The sequence below is a fragment of the Vitis vinifera genome, chromosome 13 (genome assembly GCF_030704535.1).
Source record: "Vitis vinifera cultivar Pinot Noir 40024 chromosome 13, ASM3070453v1".
Lineage (NCBI taxonomy): Eukaryota > Viridiplantae > Streptophyta > Magnoliopsida > Vitales > Vitaceae > Vitis > Vitis vinifera.
The window spans coordinates 19,884,668-19,903,199 of record NC_081817.1 but is presented as its reverse complement, the minus strand read 5'-3'; the positions used below and the strand labels follow the sequence as shown (position 1 = coordinate 19,903,199).

At 40.6% G+C, this 18,532-nt stretch overlaps 3 protein-coding genes across 47 annotated transcripts in view; 2 read left to right on the top strand and 1 right to left on the bottom strand.

The window, feature by feature from the left end:
- Window positions 1-10,386, top strand: part of LOC132254873 (SAC3 family protein C-like) — a 22,283-nt gene extending 11,897 nt beyond the window's left edge. The window contains exon 9 of one of the 2 annotated variants that reach the window (XM_059741712.1): window positions 8,826-10,386. The gene's annotated coding sequence lies outside the window, so the exon portion shown is untranslated. Of the gene's footprint in view, window positions 1-8,215 lie in introns of both variants that reach the window. The other variant, XM_059741711.1, reaches the window with a different exon arrangement.
- On the top strand, window positions 2,919-3,845 carry LOC132254909 (uncharacterized). Its single transcript, XM_059741972.1, has one exon. The coding sequence runs from the start codon at window positions 2,919-2,921 to the stop codon at window positions 3,843-3,845; it is 927 nt and encodes a 308-aa protein (XP_059597955.1).
- On the bottom strand, window positions 8,779-18,532 carry LOC100852894 (putative disease resistance RPP13-like protein 1). 44 transcript variants are annotated; one of them, XM_059741704.1, is made up of 14 exons: window positions 16,787-18,453; window positions 13,438-13,523; window positions 13,252-13,310; window positions 13,038-13,155; window positions 12,367-12,921; window positions 11,764-12,235; window positions 11,343-11,426; window positions 11,154-11,224; window positions 10,938-11,066; window positions 10,557-10,650; window positions 10,063-10,162; window positions 9,795-9,921; window positions 9,413-9,675; window positions 8,779-9,340 (listed from the first exon to the last, which is right to left on the bottom strand). In XM_059741704.1, exon 1 carries the CDS (start codon window positions 18,224-18,226, stop codon window positions 17,192-17,194), a length of 1,035 nt encoding a protein of 344 aa, XP_059597687.1. In that variant the 5' UTR covers window positions 18,227-18,453; the 3' UTR covers window positions 8,779-9,340; window positions 9,413-9,675; window positions 9,795-9,921; window positions 10,063-10,162; window positions 10,557-10,650; window positions 10,938-11,066; window positions 11,154-11,224; window positions 11,343-11,426; window positions 11,764-12,235; window positions 12,367-12,921; window positions 13,038-13,155; window positions 13,252-13,310; window positions 13,438-13,523; window positions 16,787-17,191. The 44 variants fall into 44 exon arrangements, with proteins under 44 accessions (XP_059597687.1, XP_059597691.1, XP_059597666.1 ...); XM_059741708.1 differs by having other exon boundaries at window positions 8,779-9,675; window positions 11,764-12,217; window positions 12,732-12,921; XM_059741683.1 differs by having other exon boundaries at window positions 8,779-9,675; window positions 11,764-12,217; window positions 14,021-16,923.

Below are 18,532 nucleotides of genomic sequence, written 5' to 3'. Positions count from 1 at the left end.
CATATTAATTGTTATCAATATTTTTATTTATTCAATAGAAATTGAGGATTAAAAAATACCACAAAAATTAGAAAAAACAAAATTAATTACATGGCTTACATTTCAGATATTTAATAAAATATTGTATGAAAGTTGAATATCATACACTATTAAATGGTTGGATTCTCCTCTTTATTTTTTTTAATTGTCTCATCCTATTAAATTACTCATCTAATATTAATTTATTTTAAAGGTAAAATTAATTATATTGTAAAAACCTTTTAATTTACTAGAGTTTGTGCACAACATCTAATATATACTTAAATACTTTTCCATGCTATAATCCTCCAACTAAGAAATGAAATCAAAACTTAAAAATCATTTATATATATAGATATATGTGAGTAAGGGAGGAGATCCAACGGATCTGTGCGCGAGCGATGGTGAGAAAGATTTCGTTGGCCTGGAAGCTCGTACCAGCCGGTGGAAGAGAAGCTTCGAGGTGGAGTCGAAGACTTTTGAGATCGAGGTTGAGAGACAAAAAGGCAAAACGCAAGTCTTCATTGAGGAAAGGAAAAGAGGGGTTTCCTCGTGGATTAAGATGGGGCCGGAGAGCCTAGGGTTTGTTGTGGAAGGGTTGGCTTTGTGTATTAAGGATACACGAACAGGCAGATGGGTCAGAAATTGGAGGGAGAGAGGGAGGATCTTTTCATTGCTGTGGGATGAGAATAAGGGAGGAAGCTTTATCCGTCTGGGTGTAGAGGATCTGGAGAAGAAGAGGTTTAATATTTTTATCCCCAAAGGAAATGGAGGGAAAGGGGGATGGATTGCGATGTTGGAAACACTTAAGGCGCTGGTCGTTACTACGGAGAGGAAGAAATGTCAGAAGGAGGAGAAGATGCCGGTGGCGCCATGTTTGGGGAGTAGCTACGCGGAAGTGGTGAAGGGACAGAAATGTAATGGCCGGTCAGTGGCTAGGGTAGAAGTAAGCCACAAGGACCTATGCCAAAACCTAAAAAGGCTGGATCAGTGCATTGTTGGATTGTGGGATCCGAAGTTAGTCAAGGGGGAGGATTTGAGGAGTTGGGGGAACCAATTGGCTCGATTGTGGGGGTTGAGGGGTAATTTAGGTTTGGCTAAGTTGGGAAGGGGTAAGGTGTTGTTAGAGTTTGAGAGGAGTGTTGAAGCCGAAAAAGCCTTAAATATGGGAGGGCTTTTGGTAGGGAAGACACTGCTGCGACTGGAGAAGTGGAACCCTAGGACGGGGTGTCTGTTAGAAGGAGAGGAGAAGAGTGAGGCCTGGGTGAGAATTGTGGGGCTTCCCATCTCGTTGTGGGATCGGGACATCTTTAGAAAGGTTGGGGAGAAATGCGGGGGTTCTTAGTGATTGATTCTCAGACGGAGAGGCTGGAAGAGTTGCAGTGGGCAAGAATCCTGGTGAGACTATCCGGCGAGGAGCCCCCTAGCATGCTAGAAATTGGGGTCGAGGGGGTGTGTTACTCGCTTGTCCTATGGTGGGAGGTAAGGCCGGTAATGAGAGTGCTGCCGGCAGAAAGGAGGGGAAAGAACAACGGTGATGCTGTAGGAGGGGTTGAGGGTGATGTCGCTACACGTGCAGGTAAGCGCGTGGTGGAAGTGGTGGAAGGTGTGAGGTCGAGACCCACATGCAGTCTGCTGATGGGACGAGGGAGCAGACAGGTGGGCCGGGGTCCCTTTGGGCTCGGTCCCGAGGCCCAAAAGGGCCGGGTCTGGGGGACCAAGTAGGCTTGCTTGGGATGCTTGGCCCTACTGGGCCTCCTCGAGGCCTTGACTTGGGTGTTAGGCCCGATGGGCTCGATTCGCCTAAGGTCGGGCCGTTTTTCAGTGGGTCTTCGTCATCTGAAGGGCCTTCGTCCTTAGAGGGCCTTAGGCCAATGGAGTCCATTAAGTTGGGTAGGCTATCTGGGAAGGAAGATTGTCATGATCCATCTGGAGTGGCTCTGCCTCTGGTGTGGGCTGGCCCAAGTCAACTGAAGGAGTCAGATGCTGAAGGCTTCCCTTCCTGGGTTTATGATGGCAGGCGGAGGCAAGCTGAAATGGAGCCCTGTCTCGTAGAGAAGTCAAGGACCAACTGCGCCCTAATTGAAGAAGCAACGAGGTATGGGTGTGTTCCTATCCCTTGTGGCTTAATGGCATCTGGACTCTCTCCTTCTCCTCTCTTCTTTTTTGGTCGGACCCCGTTGGGGGATTTTTGCGACATTTCTAGGGATGATAGGGTAACCTGTTTGAGAGAAACTCCCTTACATATGCTTCTCCCCTTGGGACCCCCAGAAGAGGAAAATGCTTGCCGCTGGGATTTGAGGGAGGGCCCAAGCGCCTGCAAGGAGAGCAGTGGTAAGGAGCTGAGGCTAGCCCATTCGATGCCACGTGATGGAAATGGATGGGAGGAGGAAAGTTGGGAGGAAAGTGAGTTGGCCAAATTTAGTAAGTTCTTGGGATTTTCTACAGAAGGTCTGGAGAAAGAAATTTTGGAGTTTCTGATTAAAATCCAAAAGAGAAGGGAAAAGGTCCACAGCAAAAACCTTCTAGAAAAATCCAAGTTTGAAAGGGAATTGAAAAGGCTGGAATGCTCTATTAACTACGAGGGGGGGAAGACGCAGAAGAGTGGAATGATAGTAGGAGGGTGTCAGATTATGGTGGTCAAATGAAGCTGAGAATCTTGAGCTGGAATGTTCGGGGAGCTAACGACAACTCGAAAAGAAAGGTGATTAAGGCCATGATCAGGAGTCAAAGAGTGGATCTGTTCTGTTTCTAGGAGACCAAGATTCAGGCAATGACAAAGGGGCTGGTGAGAAGCTTAGGCATTGGCAGGTTTCTTAATTGGGGTACTCTGGATGCCCAGGGGTCCCGCGGGAGGGATTCTGATCTGCTGGGATAAGAGGACCTTGGAAATAATGGAAATGGAGGTGGGGAGATTCTCAATTTCATGTAGGATGAGGAATGTGGAAGACGGACTAGTCTGGATGTTTACTGGGGTTTATGGGCCATTTTCTAAAGAGGACAGGGAGTGGATGTGGAAGGAAATAGGAGCAATCCGAGGCATTTGGGAGGATCCATGGTGTATAGGGGGTGACTTCAATGTCACCCTGTCACTGAGGGAAAGAAGTAATCAGGGAAGACTAACGAGTGCAATGAGAAGGTTTGCTCAAGTTGTTGATGAGCTAGAACTCATTGATCTTCCATTACAAGGAGGGATGCTTACTTGGAGTGGGGGGAGGAATAATCAGGCATGGGCCAGATTGGATAGGTTCCTGGTGACCCAGAGTTGGCTTGACCACTTCAGTGAGGTTGTGCAATGTAGGCTGCCCAGACCGACCTCAGATCATTTTCCTATTGTGCTGATGGGGGGAGGGTTAAGGAGAGGTCCGTCCCCGTTTAGGTTTGAAAATATGTGGCTTAAAGCTGACGGGTTCACGGATCTTCTTAGGGGCTGGTGGCAGGGAGTTGAGGTTAGAGGGAGGGCCAGTGTCAGACTAGCCACTAAAATGAAGGTGCTGAAGCATAAGATTAAAGTGTGGAACAGAGAGGTGTTTGGTAGGCTGGAAGCTAACAAGAACTCAGCCCTGCAACAAGTGGAGTTTTGGGATGGGGTGGAAAGGGAAATGAGCTTGTCTGAAGGTGAAACTGAACTGAAAAAAGAAGCCAAGGATTCCTTTAAAATATGGGTCTTATTGGAGGAGACCCACTGGAGACAATTGTCAAGGGAATTGTGGCTTAAGGAGGGAGATAGAAACACTGGATTCTTCCATAGAATGGTTAATGCTCACCGAAGGAATAACTCTCTGGATAGAATAAAAATTAATGGAGTTTGGATGACTGAGGAGTAGGAGATGAGGGAGGGAATAGTGAGTGCTTTTCAGCAGGTGCTTTCTGAGGAACCAGGCTGGAGGGCGGATATTGAGGGGCTGCACCTTAATTGTCTAAGTTCCAGTGAAGCTAAAACTTTGGAGGTGCAATTTACTGAAGAGGAAATTTACGCAACCTTAATGGGTATGAATAGGGATAAAGCTCCGGGCCCGGATGGGTTCACAATTGCTTTTTGGCAATCAAGCTGGGAGCTAGTGAAGGAGGAGATTATGGAATTGTTTAGAGAATTCTATGACCAGTGTTCTTTTACCAACAGTCTTAACTCCACCTTTATAGTCCTCATTCCGAAGAAAGGAGGGGCTGAAGATTTGGGTGATTTCCGGCCAATCAGCTTGTTAGGGGGTTTGTACAAGCTTTTGGCTAAGGTGTTGGCGAATAGGCTAAAGAAGGTGTTAGATAAGGTGGTGTCCGGGGACCAAAACGCCTTTGTGAGGGGTAAACAGATCTTGGATGCGTCTCTTATTGCCAATGAGGTGATCGACTTCTGGCACAAGAGAAACGAGAAATGGCTGATCTGTAAATTGGACATTGAGAAAGCCTATGACAGTATTAATTGGAACTTTCTCATGAAAGTTCTGGTCAAAATGGGTGTTGGGTCGCGGTGGTTGGAGTGGATTTGGTGGTGCATCTCTACCGCCAAATTTTCAATCATGATCAATGGGGTCCCGACTGGTTTCTTCTCGAATTCTAAGGGGCTAAGACAAGGTGATCCCCTCTCCCCGTATCTTTTTGTGTTGGGGATGGAAGTTCTTAGTAATCTAATTAGAAGGGCGGTTGATGGGGGTGTCTTATCAGGCTGCGGAATTCGGGGGAGAGGGGAAGAGGAGATGATAGTTTCCCACCTGCTCTTTGCTGATGACACGATCATCTTTTGTGAAGCTAGCAAAGAGCAAGTGTCCGCTCTAAGCTGGATTTTGGCTTGGTTTAAGGCGGCCTCCGGTCTTAGAATTAATCTTGATAAAAGTGTCCTTATTCCAGTTGGTGAGGTGGAAGATATTGAGGAGCTGGTTGTGGAACTTGGTTGTAAAGTGGGAGTACTGCCCACTATTTACTTAGGGCTGCCCCTTGGAGCTCACCACAAAGCTGTCTCCATTTGGGATGGGGTGGAAGAGAGAATGAGAAAGAGATTAGCCCAGTGGAAAAGACATTATATTTCAAAGGGAGGGCGTATCACCTTAATCAAGTGTACTATGGCCAGCCTTCCTATTTACAATATGTCCCTTTTTCGAATGCCGAAGAGTGTTGTAAAGAGACTCAAAAAATTACAAAGAGACTTTCTTTGGGGAGGGGGCAGCTTGGAGAGGAAGGTCCATTTAATTAATTGGGAGGTGGTGTGCACTCGAAGGGAGAAGGGTGGCCTTGGCATTCGGAAGATTGACTCCTTGAATAAAGCTTTGTTGGGTAAATGGGTTTGGAGATTTGCCGTGGAAAAGGATAATCTCTGGAGGTTAATGATTGGGGTGAAATATGGTCAGGAAGAGTTTGGGTGGAGAACTAAAGAAGCCCGTGGTACTTATGGAGTGGGGGTTTGGAAGGAGATTATGAAGGAAGCTAAGTGGTGTTGGGAGAATAGAAAATTTAAGGTAGGGAAAGGGACTAGAGTAAAATTCTGGTTTGACTAGTGGTGTGGGAATGAGAGGCTGTCCCATTCTTTTCCCCAACTTTATGAGATGGCGGTCAACAGGAATGCAACGGTTAATGAGATGTGGGATCATAGCAGTGGTCCAGGAGATTGGAATCTTAGATTTCATAGAGGCTTTAATGATTGGGGGAGCTGGATTTGATTAGAGGACTGCTTATTGTGCTTAGGGACTTCAAGCTATCTTCAGAGGAGGATGTGGTGCTTTGGAAAAGGGGGGGCCATGGGAAGTATGGGGTGAAGGATGCCTACAATGGGCTGGTTGTTATCAATGCTTGCGACTTTCCGTATAGAGGCGTTTAGGTGGACAAGGTCCCAACCAAAGCGGCTTTTTTTGCTTGGGAAGCTGTGTGGGGGAAGATTCTCACCTTGGATAGGCTTCAAAAAAGGGCTGGCAGTTTCCTAACCGGTGTTTTTTGTGTGGTTGTGAAGAGGAGAGTGTAAATCACATTCTTTTACATTGTATAGTGGTAAGGGCCTTATGGGAAATCGTTTTTGCCCTTGTGGGGGTTCAGTGGGTGTTCCCAGAGTTTGTGAAGGAGGCGCTATTCAGTTGGAGGGGCCCATTTGTGGGGAAAAAGAGGAAAAAAATTTGGAATTCTATCCCATTGTGTATTTTTTGGACGGTATGGAAGGAAAGGAATAGGTTAGCTTTCAAGGGAGGGGTGTTAAATATTCAGAAACTCAAGAATTCTTTTGTTTGTACCTTGTGGAGTTGGGCTAGGGTGTATATTGGAGAGGAGTCCTCTTCTCTCTTAGGTTTTTTGGAGTGGCTAGCGGCCACTTAAGGGAGGGTAAGGTGCTTGTTTTTTTGTGCTCTCGTTTTGAGGCAGATTTGTATACGTCCTGTATGCTTGGTGGCCTTTGCCCTTTAATATATTTGTGATATTTATAAAAAAAAATATAGATATATGTTATTAAGTTTAGGTAGTGAAACAATTAATGTGGATATAAAATTAATGCCAAAACTTTTGATTGATCCTTCACATTCTCCACAACCAAACAAAGGATATAAGAAAAATAAAGAAAGAAATTTAGGGTAGCTTGATTTTTTGTTCTCATCTTGTTGTGAAGTTAATAGAGGAATGCTTAGGTTGGTGCTCAATAGTTAAGTGACACCAGGGTATAATGATTCTTCCAATTGTGTAAACATTATCCGCTTTAATTTCAATGGATCATCATCACTTTAAATTGCATCCACATGGTTAAGAGCAACTCATATGTATATAATATCATGAATTTCTTCTTATTCGATATGGAATATCAAATTAGGTATTGTATAAGCGTTTCAACTCAAATGACTTGGCTTAATGTATACTCAAAGCCATGACAAAGGAACGTACATGTAATAAAGTGAAAATTAAACCTTGTCGCCCTTCTATCTCTAGTATGAAACACAACTCCATTAGCCCTTAAACATCTGCAAAAAAAGATATACACATCTGTTACATTAATTAAAATAAATGATGCAAAAAGAGACTCTACATGTCCATGTACATAATTTGATTAGATTTGTTATATATATAGACAGAGAGAAAAAAAAACTGCTTAGATTAAGGATCTCATTAATTAATACCTAGAAAATATAAAATAATAAGAAAAGATTAGAAGGTGTGAATCATAAGATAAAACTACATTTTTGAATTAGATTCATCGAAAGATGGCATATTGTATGAACATTTGTACTCTATATATAAAAATTCATATTATGGTTGAGATGTATTAATTTGTCATATTTTTGGAAAATTAAAGTAATGAGTAATTACACTAAATTAAATTATTGACCTTATTAATCAATACCTCAAGAGTATAAAATAGTAAGAAATGATTAATACAAACTTCATTGAAATATTTTTATACACATTGTGTAAATATTCTTATTTAATAAAAGTTTATATGTCATTAAATAAATAGAGAATTTTAACATTAATTGCAATGCTAAGTAGAGGAGATCCCATATTTAAGTTGTTGATTAAGGCTTATTTGATAAAACTTAATATATATTACTTAATAACTTAAGTTGACTTTAAGTTAGATAATATTTAAGTTATTTCCTTAAAATTTATTATTTAATATTTACTTTCAGTGTTAAAGTTATTTGATAAAGCTAATTTAAAAATCATTTTAAATTTTCAAATTGTCATATTTACCTTCATTAATTTGATAACTAGATGCAGATAAATGAAAAAAAGAAATGAGATTAAGAATAAGTTAATTATTTTGATTTAACACTTAAAATTAAAAGTAACTTTAAAATATAATATTAAGTTATTTTATCAAATATATTTAATAATTAAATTAAGTTATTAAGTCAATGACTGATTACCAAACACCCTATAAGACCTAGAAAATCGAATGAGTTTTAATAGTATTCAGGATGGGTATGACTAGGTGGTGGTTCAATGTTGATTAATCATAATTCAATCAAGGCAAAATATGTAACAAATACATGTCAAACTGCACCATCCAAATGGGCGCCAAGAATGTTACATTTGACAAATGACAAATGCCATTAAACCTTTACAGCTAGCAATTAGAAGATCACTCTCTTCTTGTATCTCTCTTTTTCTCCAAACTCCAGGAGGAAAAACTCGAACTCCATTATTTTGATCACAGAAAACATGGCAAAAAAGTGTGTTGTACTTCATCTTGAAGCTCATTAACTTCATCTTAATTTGATCCAAATTGCAGAAACATTCGAAACTCCATGAATCTATGGTGCCTTGGTGGCCTACATTCATATAACTGGGGACACTTTGGTTTGCACTACAATGACCCCCAAACATGGTTTGTAGAGACTTTATCAAAATCACTAGCTTCAAAAGACTAAGGAAAGAAAAATGTTCTCAATGAAAACTTGGAGTCGAATTGCAGATAAAGACCTAAAACTCCCACTCAATGTGTTTTAGGAATTGTTCTTTCATGGGGATAAGCTGTTTGGTTTGTACATGTCTCCTTGGTGATACTTAGAGATTGGTGAAGTATACGTTTCCTTTGTGATCTGGTTTGTATCTGGGCAGATGAATGTTCATGCCAGGTTCATATATGTTTATGATATATGTCACCCTGGAAGGATCTAGATCAAGGGGATGAGTTTGAAAAGCTTGAGTAGGTTTAAAATGTTCCGAGAATTGGTGAGCATGATATATATCAACATATTGCAGAAGACAACAGAGCTTCTGAAATATGTCAGATTCAATAGTAGGACATCTTATCAGCTGTCACTTACTGTAATTCTATGCTCTCAATATTCATTTGTTGAAGAAGAAAAAAAAATTGCTTTAACACTATTCAATTACAGGAGAATGTTCAATTATAGAAGAAAATAATATTCGCTAGTCTCTTTCAACTGAATCAACATGCAGAGAAAGCAGTCAGGTGACCAGTTATTCACATAATAACTTACATACATTGTCTCTCTACCTCTACTTGTTACTCATCAGCCAAGCTTACAGTAATATAAGCTTGGGTTCATCTCTCTATGCCACTGATGAAAACTCCACATGGGCTTTGCCTTTCTGGTGATTTTGCATTTGGATTCCAACCCTCTCCAAGTGAAGTGGACTTATTCCTTCTTGCTATCTGGACTGCAAATGGAAGTTAACCGGTGCCAAGAGGATCAAAAGTTGGGCTTACCACCAATAGACGGCTTGTTCTCTAGAGGCTAAGATATGTGGAAGACAGACTGGTAATGTGAGCAGCGAACCAGTGCATGGTGCCATGCTTGGAGATGGAAATTGCATACCAGTGTATGGGAGAGCTTCAAGCACCCGACTAATACCATATTGCCAACCCAGGGATTGGTGTTGGAGCCTACTGTGCAGTTGCTATTTATGAGGACCTGAGGTTTCCAAATGGAACTGGAAGCTGTTGGAGGAAAAGACTTACCTCTTTCAAATGGGAGGTTGGATCAAACTGCTGTTTCCAGAAGTGCTCTAATCAAGATATTGAAGTCCAGTGAACTAACTTCAGGCAGAGGCAACCAAAATAAAGCAATTCTAATACTCTCAGTCCTCTTAGGCCCCTCTGTGTTCTTCTTCTTCATTTCTCTGGCTGCAATTTCTCTAGTTTTCTACTGCTTGAACCTCAAAAATCTGCAGCTTTATCACAGAATCCTGAGTACAAGCGATGGTAGAAGCCTTTGGCACTGTCTATAAAGGGATATTACCATCAGGTTCTGGAAATTCTGTTGCTGAAAGAAGTTGGAGAAGGTGGTGGGAGAAGATGAGAAAGAATTCAAAGCAGAAGTGAATGTGATAGGCCAACTCACCATAAGAATCAAGGACACTAGCTGCGTTACTGTTGTGAGGGTGAACACTGAATACTGGTGTTTTTTTTTTATGCACAATGGCTCTTTATCAAGGTTCCTTTCTGGAGGCGCCCAAGGACTTGTGTACCTACATGAAGAATGCAGTAAACAGATCATCCATTGTGACATAAAGCCCTCAGAACATAACTCTTGGATGATTCTTCTACAGCCAAAGTTGCAAACTTGGACTGGGAAAGCTTCTGATAAGCAACCAGACTAGAACACTCACAGGCATCAGAGGGACTATGGGGTATATTCAGACAACTCGGGCAGCCTATGTCTCTTATAATAACACATTGTGAAGCATCAGCTCAATGCCGGGGTTCAATCTGCAAAGCAAGGGATTCATCAATGTTTCCTTCAAACTAAATGATAAGGAACAGAAATGGATCATTCTGCATTTTCAGTGGTGTTTGTTATAGCATTTATACAAGAACTCTAGGGGTTTCTATGTATAACTTCATTCCCATTTTGTATAATCCAAATCTCTTCAATCGATTAAATGTATAAATGAATCCTATTCATTGTTTGGAGTAACAACAAAATTCTGGAAGACTGGGAAAGTTTCAACACTGGAGAGAAGACAAAATGACAAGACCATAAATTCTGGAAGAGGGCTTTGCTTTCTAACCATTACCATAATTTTTGAGCTCAACCCGGATGAGTAAATTATATTTCAGAATGTTCAGGAGATAATTCTAAAGTGATGAACCTTCTACTCACAGTTTCTTGTTCTTCTTGAACAGAGCAATGAACATCAATAGTTCAGCACCCAGGAATCTCCCCTTCCTCCAATTCCCCCACTGGGAAAAGTCACCTTTCCAGTTAAGAAAATCATCAGGATTAATTTGAGCAAAACATCAGAGTATACATCAAGAAAGCCTTGATCAAAATCAAAATACATCAAGAGCTGCCATTTTCTTCTATTTCCTCTTCCCTGAATGGAATGTCTTTTGGACTGAGGTGATCAATGGTAACAGTCTAACATACTCCTTAAGCTCCGATTGAGGTCAACGGGGATTGGCACATTTCATGATTGGCAAACATGAATCTCAGGATAATCAACAAGTCAACAACTATCAATCAGTAAGGAAAAGGAAATACCTTTGGATATTTACAAATAAAAAATTTGAGAGAGTCCAGCTGCTCTGTACAGAAAGGCTTGAGCTTATTCCATGGCCAGGCTTTAGATGGTTCTGAATTAAGGATGAGAGGGTTGAGTTTTCTTTCATTCTGCAATAAGATTAAAAACATCAATGAAACGCTAAAAGTTTATATATAGAAGCCCTTCTAAAGATAAGAATTGGTAAGAGAGCCCACCCATGGTCTAGTAAAGCAACATCTGTTAGATAAGTAACCACCATTCTATTGTCCAACTAATGCATTTAGATCTAAGATAAGATATGGAAAAATAGTCGAAAATAGTTAAAGACAGTCCAAAAACTCATTTGACTAATAATTTTCTAAAAACAGTAACATAAAACCAGGATGAAGAATCCACCCCTCTACCTGACACCACTTCAATACCAAATAAAATGTTATGATGACCATTTATGGTCTTAAGAGACAGTGGATGTTGTTTGGGCTCAAGACCTAAGACAAGCCAAAAATCAAGAAGAAAACAACATCAAAATTGGCACAGAAACAAGTACATCAACTATCTAATAAAGAGATTTATGCATGTAACAAATGCAAATGAAATATGATCCAAGATTTTCATGGATTAAACAAAAATTATTTGAAATATGATCCAAGATGGCAAAATAGAAGGATAAGGTCACAGACAGGACAATATTAAAAGAAATTATTATTTTTCTGACCTGAAAATCGAGGCATTCAGAACAGTACAAGTTTGTAAGTAGTCCATGGAAACCAGGGAACATATGCAGACGTTGTATTCTATTGCATAAGGCAAACACTCAATACTTACAAGCATAATCATGCCCAGAAAGCCATGAATCCCTTTCTGTTTTGCTTTTTTACCTATTCTCATCTCTTATGGCCAGAAGTGCCCAGGATGATACAACCTCACCAAATAAGTTAGAAACCAGCCCATTCAGCAGGTTGAGTAGCCAGCTTGCCCTCAATCTTCTTTGAGTCAACAAACAGCTGGGCATTATTGCCTCCAATGGAGGGTCTGGAAATATTAGAGCCGGCAGCAGGGGTGGCTGTAAAACTCTCTGTTCCAAAACCCCAAGTTTCAGGGCCAGAAGTTCCTTCTGTGGCTGGTTTGTTGTGATGGCCATTTCGGGTCCTAACAGACTTGCTATTGTTGTCTGGGCACCTGCCTCAGAGAAAGCCTGCCAAAGATTAGAGTCTGGGCCAGGGGAAACGGATTTTCTTTGCTGGAGTTCCCAGTCTGTTGCTTCAATCTTTTCTCTGTGCTGTTACGAGAAGAAAACCTATCAGACACATGAATGGGTACAAAGAGGTAAACTTCAGGTTTTGGTTGTATTGAAAAGCACAGGAAACTTCACAAGAGGCAAATTATACCCCAGGCTTATTGAAGAAAAATAAAGTACAATTGACTTACCCAAATGTCTACTTTCTCATTTATAGGTTTCCTCCTAAACAAATCCCCACATCTAGGACAGGAAAAGGAAGAAACTGGGAGTCGACATTTTTTCAACCAAAAGCACTAACTTATCAAAAAACATAGTTTTCCATTCAACCTCGGGAGCTGTACTTTCTGATATTGTCTTCTTCAATGCCCATTTCTTCAGGCTTCTTAAAGTGCTTATGATTGGTGGAGGTGCTTCCAAAATCACACAACTTCCATAATCCATTAGGGCCCAATGGAAGATTCTCAGCATTTATATAAGAACTTCAGGGTTTATACATATGATCATGTTACAGTATAAATCATAGTGAACTGGTGGAATTTGATCATTAGCCAACCTCATCAAAAACTGTTTCACAGTTGAGGGGATTGTTAACCTTGCCATGGGCCAAGCAGCAATTTCTGAAGAAGCTGGGTGACAAAAAGTACCATCATTTGGACTAGTTTCAATGGAAATTCCTCTGTTTTTATACATGATATCTTCAGCTTCAGCTTTTCCTTTTGCTTTTGACATGGCTGAAACTGATCCTGAAATCAAAAATCCCACACAAGTAGATATTTAACAGAAGAGGATCCCAATCTCTTCAATTGATTAATGTATAAATGAAATAATAAAAATAATTATAGGGAGATGAACCTTATACCTCTTGAGTTTCTTAGTCTTCTTGAACAGAGCAATGAGCATCAAGTGTTGAGCACCCAGGAATCTCCCTTCCTCTACAGGGAAAATCTGACAATCTATCTTTCTTCATATTCCACTTCCTTGCAAAAGTCAAAACATGAAGAAAATATCATCAAAATTGAGGCAAAAATAAGTGCATCAACTGTCTCAAGAAGAGATTTATGCCTATTGCTTACCTTTTGCAGAATTCCACTTGGTTAGAGCACATTTTACATGGCCGCCCAATCACTGCAAGCTGCTGAACCAAAGGAGAGTTCAAACATCTAAAAAATTTGACTAACTCAAGTATCATAAAATACTTCACATGAATTCTAAATGATCTCATATCTAAAAAACTTTGGCATAAAATTATTGTTGTTTACCTTACATGTTTCTTCCATGGTCATAATCGAAACTTTGTTTATCATAAGAAATCTTCTATGCTCATCCTGATTACTTACAATGAACACTGAAATGAAAGAAAAAAAAAACACAAAAAATTTAAATGTATTTAATTCCAATTAAATGAGTTTAATCAAACACATGAAATTGTGAATAAAATTATTTAAAAGCATTGAAATTCATGTCATTAAAGTTGTCCATAAAATTTGGTATATTGAAGCAAGAAAAAAACAAAGCAATTTGAATGACTTGCTAATAAAGCAGGTAACTAGAATATGCCCTAGAGTTGTTCCGTGCCTTGTATATAAGAAATTTAAAAAAAAAAATCCTAAAAAGAAACAAACAAAATATCCATGGTTCTTACGTTATTTTTTCTTAATTTTTCAATAGTTATAAATGGTTCATTTAATTCTTGCAAACCACCAAATCAAAGCAGAACATGAAAATGTATTCAATATTTGTTTCAGGCTTGAAGCTTCAAGAAAAAGAAAATCTTAAATCAAATAAATAGGACTAGCAAATGAATTGGAACTTGAAAGAAAAGTTCAAGCGCAAAAGAATTACCTGACTCTATATTGGCGGAGTGGCACTTTGATTAATATAACACATAATTGATCGTTATTTTTGGAATGTGAGCTATATAACGCCATTCTTCCCCTTTCTCAAATTGACACCGTTTTTCCAGTAAAGGACATTTGTAGATGTACAGATCAGAGAGGGAGTCTGGAAGTCTCTCTTTTGTCAAGTATTTGAGCTTACGACAGTTATAGATCCCTAATGTTTTAAGAGAGGTGAGGTGTTGAAGACCCACTTTTGTCAAGGATTGGAGCATTGGGCAGTAATTGATCCCCAAACTTTCAAGAGAGGTGAGGTGTTGAAGACCCACTTTTGTCAAGGATTGGAGCATTGGGCAGTTTTCGATCGACAACATTTCAAGAGAGGTGAGGTGCTGAAGACCCACTTCTGTCAATGATTGGAGCCTCGAGCATCCATCAATTTCTAATCGTTTTAGAGAGATAAGGTGTTGAAGAACCGATCCTGTCGAGAACTGGAGCTCTGGGCAGTTTCTGATCTGTAATTGTAGAAGAGAGGTGAGTTGTTGAAGACCCCTGCTGTCAAGAGACTTGAGATTCGAAAGCTCTACAATTTGAAGAGAAGTCAGAGAAGAGGGCAGCAAACAGTCCTTGGGAAATAATTCAATGTCTTCACATCCACCGTTGATTGTGAAATGAGTAAGAGAGGTCAGCCTTTGCAAATCGCACTCCACCTGGGGCGTGAAATCGGTAATTTCAAGTTTACGTAGGTTGGAAGGCAAACCCTCTCTCTGAAACAACAATTCTGGACAAGACCCTAAATTCAACTCCTGTACAGATGAGTGTGCGTGTGCCAACGACCAGAGCTTGGAGCACCTATAAATCGAACAAGACTCCAAGTTGAGAGCGTGCAATTCGATAGATTCAAGATCAGGGCAACCATCTAGAAACAGGGAACATAATGATGTGGGATCACCCTCTGAAACCAAAATGGAGAGCTTCTCAAGCCCCTTAAGATTAAGGATTCTGAAATGAGTCAACTTGGGGAAGATGCCTAATGAGAAGGATAACGAGAGAGAATCATCGATAACACCACGATTGATGATTAGACTTTCAAGGACTGGGAGATGGCATCTGAACAACTCAGGTACGAGAATCTCTAATTTCGAGCACTCATAGATGACTAGTGATTTCAGTGTAGTGGGTAAACCAACTTTGTGTAGGGATCTAGAAAAACTACAGTCATAGATTTTCAGATCATGTATGTTGGTTTGCGAGATTTCCTCCTCTAGCAGAGACTCCACATAATCACATTTTCTAATTGAGAGCTGGTGTGGTGCCATTGGAAGTTGACTCCACTGAGACACATCTAAAATTTCAATTTCTGAAGTTTGAAGAGCTGTGAAGTCACAACCTGCCATTTGCAACTGCAGTTTACCAAAATCCATCATCCTCAATCGACAAATTGCAGGAACTGTGAGTGAAGCCATAAGCAGTTGCGGACATCCATCAATTTGAAATTCCACCAATGAAAGAAGTTGTTCTGGTAATTTCCCAGAGAGTTTGGGACACCTTCGTATAAAAAGCTTCTGGAGACGAGGGAATTCTCCACGACATAACCATTTCTCCCAGTTCTGCATATCCTCAAATGATAGTGTTTCTAGGAATTGAAAGGAAGCATTCCCATAGAACTCATCACCCACACACTCTACTCCATTCATCCTTGAGATTTGCAGATATTTAAGGTGGGTTAGCTGTCCAAGTGGTGGCAATGTTGAGCAATTGCCACAACCCCGAAGCTCAAGGGACACGACATTCAACACTGAAGGATCTCCAAGCCAATTTGGAAATCCTTCACCAGGATAGTTTGTGATGGAGAGTTGTTTTAAATTTGGATGAGGTTGTAACTTGTTGAGTATATCATGCGTTGTTGCACCACTTTGTGTAACACCATTGGTACACTTGTCACCCCAACCAAAGATTAACTCATCAAGATAACTTTTATCCTTCATATTAGCCCTTGATGCATCATTAACACTCACCACATTCTCCATGTTTGAAATATAAAGTTTTCCTCGAAGCTCTGACAGCTCCCCCAATTCTCCAATTCTTAATCCATTGTTTTGGCTCACAATAAATCGAGTCAACCTTTGTAAATTTTTTAATCGACCAATTCCATGACTTGATATTTCTCTCAATGAACCACATCCATCAATATCAAGATAGCGCAAATTAATCAATTTTCCCATCTTTGAAGGCAATTCATTAAGTTTTGAACATTTTCTTAGCATCATCGTTTGTAAATTGCATAAACAACATACTGATTCAGGTAATTTTTGAATCAATGTTAAAGACAAATCCAAGTAACGTAAATGTTTCAAATTACCTATCGATTTAGGCAAATCAGTTATTCTATATGCACATAATGATAACACACGTAAACACCACATTTTTGGTAATATATCTTGCAAAACTCTTTTACTCAAATCATAACGATAAAAGTCTTCTTCTGTCTTCACTTCTAAGAATGTCCGAAGAGATTCAGCTTTAGTCATAGCCTCAAAATTCTTAAATGCAACCAACGAGGTATAATCATCACTTTTAAAGTACAAAAAGTGGTGAGCCTTCTCAGATACTTTTGGTAACTTATCATCATCTTCCACTCGAGCACAAAAATCTCCAGACACGTGTTGAGCCAATTCATGTATTAGATCATGCATTACAAAGCATGATCCTTTTATTCCAACAGATTTTTGAAAGAAAGACTTGGCAAGAAGCTCATCAAAATATGACTCACCGATCCCTTCCATTCTCCTTCCTTCGTTTTGTCGTGGATGTAAAAGACCTTCTGCCATCCATAATAAAATCAGCTTCTCTTTGTTGAATTGGTGGTCCTGGGGAAAAATAGAACAATAAGCAAAACAATGCTTCAGAGGTAAAGAAAGATGATGGTAGCTTAATATCAAAGACGGAAGAATTTCGGAGCCACTATGCGGATGCCATATATCACTTTTCAACACATCGTCCCATTCCCTTTTTTCAACCTTAGAATACAAGAGACAGCCGAGTGCTTTCACAGCCAAAGGCAATCCTTGGCACTTGTCCACAATCTGTCTGCCTATGCGTTCAAGCTCAAGGTATGCGTTGGGGTCTTCATCTTCAAATGCATGCTTTTTAAACAGGGACCAACTATCTTCAGAGCTTAATTTCCAAGATGATGAGTAGGGACTGCTCGCATGGTTGTTGCAACAGATTGATCACGACTGGTCACGACAATCTTGCTTCCCTCTGCTGCAGCGAGGAGTGGAGTTTGTAGAATATTCCAACCTTCACGATCGCTAAGCTCCATATAACCTTCATCACGAGGCTTTAAATTCCAGACGTCATCAAGGACAAGCAGAAATTTCTTGTTACTAAGTTGCTTTTTGAGTTGAAGCTGAAGCAAATTTAGGTTGTCAGCGGAAGTAGGTGGAGAACGAATTTCCTCAAGAATTGTTTTGGTGAGTTTGATAAGGAGAAACTCAGTGGAAACACAGACCCATGCTTGCAAGTCGAAGTGTTTCTTCACTTCCTCATCGTTATAGAGACGCCGAGCAAGCGTGGTCTTGCCGCTGCCGCCCATGCCCACTATGGACATCACCCCCATTTTGTCGCCTGTTGTATTGTCAGAAAGCAACCACTCCATCATCTCCTTCTGAATTTCATCCCTGCCGACAACAATGGAGTCATCCTCCAAAGAAGTGGATATTGGTGATCTTGGTCTTGGTGACCGTTTCTCGCCCCCACCTTCTGCCAGCCCCAACCCAACTTTTTCTAGTGCGATTTTTTCCAGTAGATCAATCATGCCCCTGACCCTGGACTCCATGCTTTTGATAGCAAATGGAGTCTTCACAGAAGCAGAGAACTTGTTCCATTTCCACGCCTTAAGAGTTCCGCCGGTTTGGGAGTCAGCAGCTTCCATCTTGCAACGCAAAGCGTCGGTAGCGATCTCGTCCAACAGGTCTTCCGCATCATACACAGCACCCTTGACATGGACGAGCCACTCTTTGACATTTGGGTTTGAAAATTGCTTCACCTCCGCATCATCGAGCACATTGAGAACAACCACGAGTTTCCTCTTCAACTCGCTGAGGAGTTCATCGCTAAGGTTCCGTCGCCGAATGAAGTTTATGAGCTCTGGAGAAGCCAACCTTTGGAATAGAACTTGAAGCGAAGCTGAGAGGAGGGCATCCGCCATATCTGTGTCGACTGTTGCTTTGCAATAGGAATTCAGAGGATTGGTTTCTGTTACCGCGATACCACCAAAGTGCAAAAGACTGGGTTTGGATTACCACACTGCAGAATGATTGAAGGAATCATTGTTGGTGGTGGACCCAGCTGCCAGATATTGGTGGTGGACGCAGCTACACTGCAGAATGCTTGAAGGAATCATTATTGGTGGTGGACCCAGCTGCCAATATTTGTCAAACACCATAATTGAGTGGTGAGAAAAAGAACAGGAAAAGCAAGTGGGAGGTAGATGGGCTTTCCCCAAGGCGAAAGC